Raw genomic sequence first — 5,137 nt, forward strand, 5'->3', positions numbered from 1 at the left:
TTTTTGCAGAATACCCATAAAATTTATTTTATTTTTAATTTCACCAACTGTTTGATAGCTCAAAGCAGCTTACATTATAAAATGCATTGCTTAGATGGCTGCATTAACAGGGTCTGAATTGTTGAAATTGAAAATTCATTTTTACAAATCTTGTGACAGGAGGCAAAATTGTCAACATTAACTTCCCTAGGATCAAGCCCCAACACCTCTGCCTGTACAAAAATCATTATATAGAATAAGATACAACTTAACTTATTAACCAAAAAGAAAGTAGAAATCAATTAAACATATATGCTTTTACTTTGCACTCTGCAAGCAATAGTGCACTACCATCATTTATCATGGTCTGGCGTATTTCATTAATTTTTATTCTTGCAATCCATTGTTGAAGAGGTGCATTAAAGAATATAGGAATTTTCTTCTGTCACTCAGTTTCAGGATAATCATTGAGGAAAATATTCATAGGTTAGCAATATGAAAATGACAAAGACTAGAGTGGATCACTTGATAATACTTAAGCATACAAAATCATTAAGGAACAATTGAGGATCCACAATTAGAATTTACTCTAGCATCTAAACAAGAACAATAATATGGGGAATATCTTGCATGGGGATGCTAAGGCAATGCTATTGATCAAAAAGGTCTCTTATAAAGCCTAAACCTGGCTGAGCAACAGCCTTCCCTACCAGCAGATCAGGCCTAGGCTCAAGAGGAAGGGGTGAGCCAGGCCTCTTGGGAAAGAAGAAGAGAGGATTATATCATTGTGGAGTTGAATCCATGATATATTTAACTTATATATTATTTTATGCATGTGTTGCTGCATTTGGAGCTGTTTTTTACTTGATCATTTCTCAAATTACCTTATGTTTTATGCCTAATAGTTGCAATAGAAGGATATTTATTGTTGGAAAATTATCTTTTTTTCTCAACAAATAATTGCAATATCTTCTGTAATGAAGCCAAATGCAAATTAGCAGAATCCTTAAAATGGGGAACACAAATCAACATATCCAGTTATTGTTACCCACCACAAAAGTATTTGATCACTCAACATTATGCATTGTAATTCCCAGAAGTCGCTTTGGATTGTAAGAGGGAGGGGACAAAAGAATAAGAAAATTTAGTAGCATTTATAATGAAATATTACCACAGCACCAGTGTCCATGTGAGTAATATCAGCAGTAACACCAGGTGAGTTTACAACATCAAAAAGATGAAGAACTGAAACTAGAGGGTTCATCTTCATCAACATAGCCAAGAGGCAGGCCAAAGCCCCCAGTAGCAACCAAGATTGCAACTTTGAACCCAGCTGCCCCACCTTTAGCTCAGCAACTTGTCAACCTCAAACTAAAGTTTTCCTCCAACTTACATAATCCACGTATCACATCAATTTCATTTCCTAGCATCAGAAGGCAGGGCATTAGCCAAAATTTCAACTTTGTTGAAAATTATGTATCACATAGGTAATTAGATCCTGTTACAAAAATTACAGTAGAAATGAATGCACAACAGGAAAGAATGAGGAAAGTTCTCTAAGATGGTTGTCATTACGTACAATGGCTATCAATAATCATCTACGAAGCACAGATACGGACATGGGTATGACACAATGACATGAGCAATTTTTGAAAAATTATAATATGAAACGGCTAATATGACATTGGTATGACATGGGTACGACTCCTTAAATAAAGTGTCCATGCTTGCTAGGTAAACATACACAGTAGCAGGGAAGAGAAATTTGATTTAAAATAATGACACCAGAACTTATGAGTCCACCCTCCACTAGTACAAACAAGAGAATGTGGCTCAAGTTTTATTTATTGGGATCTGACCTTACACAGAGGTAAAAGGCACAAAAAGCGTGCTTGCTAAAAGAAAATGAATTGAATTTAAGGTTTCGTTAAATTAAGAACATTTTTATTTAGATATAACAAGTTAAACAGTTGAGGCTTCTCATTCATTACCAAATACTTGATACAACCTTGGTCATTATCCAAAGTCAAAATCCAAAAAATAATAAAGAATGATGCAGTAGATTATAACAGTCTTCAAATAAAGCATTCTCATGCATCATTGATGATCACCATAGCTCAGTCGCTCAAAACTTTTAGGAACACCTCTGTGTACATCACAATCTAAACAGATATTGCGTAATTCTTAGGTTCAAAATTTTCCTCCAAATCCAAGAGCAGTTGCTAGGACTCTTCATAGATAAGTGCGAACCCAGGCTACACAAATGGAGCCAGCATGAACAAAAACTTATATTGTAACTTTAAAATATCAATTTTTAAGTTATAATATCAACTGTTAATAATAATAATAAAATGTCTTGAATACAAAAGAATTGATAAAGTTTAAATGCCTTCAACATACATGTAGCAATGTAGGACTAATATATATGCTTCTATCATGTGATAACATGGGTTACAAAGTTGCACTTCCCTTTTATAACTTTAATTCAGCACAAGAGGGATTAATTAAACTGTCTCTGAATACCCTAAAGCTGGTTAATCATGCCCATCTGTTTATTTTTTCCCATCATCATCAATTTAAGCATTATCACTAATATAAGCATTTCATGTTGTATAACTACTACTTTTCTCACATCAATAATAATTCCAAGATGTTGGATAATAGTTTATGACTAAATACCTTCTGAAGAAAAATTGAAGGCAGAGAGTGTAAACACCGAGCCGAAGGATTGCACACTCATCTTCAATTTAACTTGCTTGCATAAAATAAAATGCCCTCATATCTGCAATCTGTAAGCATGGACTATCAAATGTCCATATCTCAGTTATCAATGATTGTTGAAAGACAGAGGTAGAGTTAATGTGCCTGAAAATTGAGGAGTAATACACCGATGCGCCACTATCTTAAACAAAAGTCACAGAAAATCAGTTATAGAGCTGAAAGCTGCCTTCTCACACTGTCCAACTGTTAATATAAGACCACCTTCATTGGTTTGGTTAAGTTTGCAGCATAGGCGACGCGGTGCCTGTCCAAGGACATTCAAACCATTACACTACATGAAATTGAAACAAACCTTAGTAGAGATAGAACAACAAAAACCAAAGCAAAAGAAACACACCAAATGCCAATTCTTGGTCAGTGGATTTCCCATGACCTGAATATATTTCAAACCGCGCAGGGGAGGTGAACGAGGAAAGCAGAGAACTCTTCTTTTGAAATCATCTCTTGGTGTGGCCCGCGCATACAAACCCAATGTAGCATTACCTTGCTTTGATACACGTTTCAAGAAAAAAAGGGTAGGCTTTTTACAAAGAGAGGAGTATGGATCCCTGGTGTCAAAATCAAACTCATTCCTCTGACGAATTTTGTTCCATGCAGTATAGGTGACCTCCGAGCGTTCCAGCTCACGGGGGAGCACAATGTTTGGGAACACTTGAACAACATAACCCAACGAGACAGAAAAAGTGAGACGCCGTGGTCTATCATAACAAATTGATCGCTGCAAGAAGCTAGCAGGGTCGAGTCTCATGGCCTTAGTGAAGAGTTTCAAGCTGTCTAGAGGGCTCAACCCGGGATAGATAGGGTCAACAGCTTCAACATGGTGGATAGACACAAATGGGGCAACTGGGTGTGAGGATAGAATACCATGTGCACTACCCCTGATATCCCACTGCAATTAATTAACTAGTTTCAATATTCAACTATACTAGTACTACAAATGAAATGAGAATTGAGAATTGAGAATTGCGACCTGGTGGAAGCCGGGTTCTCTGGTGAGAGGAACTCCGAGTTCAGAAATACAAGCATGGAGGCGATCATCACTGCCATAGAGCTTTGGATATCTATCAAGGCAGCCATCGAGAATGGAAGAGAGCGCCTGTGCAAGTGGGTGGCTAATGGCAATGCCGCCACCACCAAAGGCCATGGAGTGACTGAAATAGGTGTTGGCAGAATGGCTCTCAGATGGGCTACCAATGTAGACCATTTGAGAAGGATCGTACTTGTGAAGAAGAGCTACCAAATTATCAACATTGAAGATGGTGTCATCGTCACCAAGCACAAACCAGCGAGCATTGGGCAAACCCAGCCGAAAACACTCCGTGATTATGCGGGAGATGCGGAGCCCAGATGGGTGGCCCGTCGGATTCGTGTAGCGGAACCGGGATATGTCCTCTGAAACCATCACCGGCGGCAACAACAACAACGATCCATTATCTGCTGCTGCTGCTTCTTCTTCTGCCTCTTCTTCTAACCACACGTGTCCCCGCATCTCGGCTGGTCGCCACCAGAGCTTCACGAATTCCTTGCGACGAGTCCAGAGTTGCGAGGACCCGGCAATGCCGAATACGATGTGTTTCAGTGACAACTCCTCTTCTTCTTCGTCCTGCTTTTCCGTTTCGGAAAGGCTGCGATTGCGAGACTGAGTGGGCGGCGGCGGTGGTGATGGTGATGACACAAATGATTGGTTGTTCCAGGCCCAGCGGAGAGAAGAGTGGGGGCTGGCTTCCCAATTCTTGAAGCGGTGCCAGCAGTCGGTGGTGGTGCCGGAGAAAAGGAGAGAGAGCCAGGCAGTGGTGGAGAGGAGAAGTGCAGCCACGGCCACCGCCGCAGTGCCTATGCGGCTGCGACGCCATGGACGAAGTCGGCTTCGGCTTCGTTCAAAGTGATGATTATGATGATGGGGCATTGGAGATGTCGACAATGTCTTGATGTTGCTGTTGTTCATCATCATCTTCCCTCCTCGTCACCTTCGGAAAAAGTGTGTCTACAAGTGTCCCCAGACAGACATTAATTTTGAATTTCACGACCACGTCGATTACCAATTAAAATTACTTAACTTCAAAATTTTAAAAATTTAAAATAAATAAGGCCTGCTTGGTGAATGAGTTAAAAAATCTACAAACATTACACATTTTTTTACACATTTTTATTTACACGTATTTTAAAAAATTACAAACAATAATTCTCAAACTACTCTGAAATTTTGAATTTTAACACTTGAATTTTGAATTTTTTTTTTTCCAAATAACATTAAATATAAAAAAATTTAGTTAGTTGCCACATTTCAAAAACATGTTGTAAACTAACATCTCAAGTATCTAAAACTTGAGTTCTAAGATAAAACTTGAGTTTTAAAGTTTCGATTTGTAAGTGGTAA

At 38.7% G+C, this 5,137-nt stretch overlaps 1 protein-coding gene across 4 annotated transcripts; it reads right to left on the reverse strand.

Annotated features, from left to right (window-relative positions):
- Window positions 1-15: 15 nt before the first annotated feature.
- Window positions 16-4,804, reverse strand: LOC111982972 (uncharacterized). Of its 4 annotated transcripts, none has more exons than XR_010627637.1 (5): window positions 3,731-4,804; window positions 3,098-3,649; window positions 2,659-3,004; window positions 1,151-1,402; window positions 16-212 (listed from the first exon to the last, which is right to left on the reverse strand). XR_010627637.1 is itself a non-coding variant. In XM_065770073.1 (3 exons), exons 1-3 carry the CDS (start codon window positions 4,709-4,711, stop codon window positions 2,894-2,896), a joined length of 1,644 nt encoding a protein of 547 aa, XP_065626145.1. In that variant the 5' UTR covers window positions 4,712-4,804; the 3' UTR covers window positions 2,658-2,893. The 4 variants fall into 4 exon arrangements, 1 of the variants encoding a protein (XP_065626145.1); XR_010627638.1 differs by lacking the exon at window positions 16-212 and having other exon boundaries at window positions 950-1,402; window positions 2,659-2,768; window positions 2,845-3,004; XR_010627636.1 differs by lacking the exon at window positions 16-212 and having other exon boundaries at window positions 950-1,402.
- Between the last annotated feature and the right edge of the window lie 333 nt (window positions 4,805-5,137).

The sequence above is a fragment of the Quercus suber genome, unplaced genomic scaffold (assembly GCF_002906115.3).
Source record: "Quercus suber isolate HL8 unplaced genomic scaffold, Cork oak 2.0 scaffold_3B, whole genome shotgun sequence".
In the NCBI taxonomy this organism is placed as follows: Eukaryota; Viridiplantae; Streptophyta; class Magnoliopsida; order Fagales; family Fagaceae; genus Quercus; species Quercus suber.

Coding starts and splice junctions, on each gene's coding strand:
- LOC111982972 (XM_065770073.1), bottom strand. CDS start 4,711: ATGATGATGAACAACAGCAACATCAAGACATTGTCGACATCTCCAATG. Junction 3,650..3,730: donor GAGAACCCGGCTTCCACCAG/GTCGCAATTCTC, acceptor AATTAATTGCAG/TGGGATATCAGGGGTAGTGC. Junction 3,005..3,097: donor TGACCAAGAATTGGCATTTG/GTGTGTTTCTTT, acceptor GTCCTTGGACAG/GCACCGCGTCGCCTATGCTG.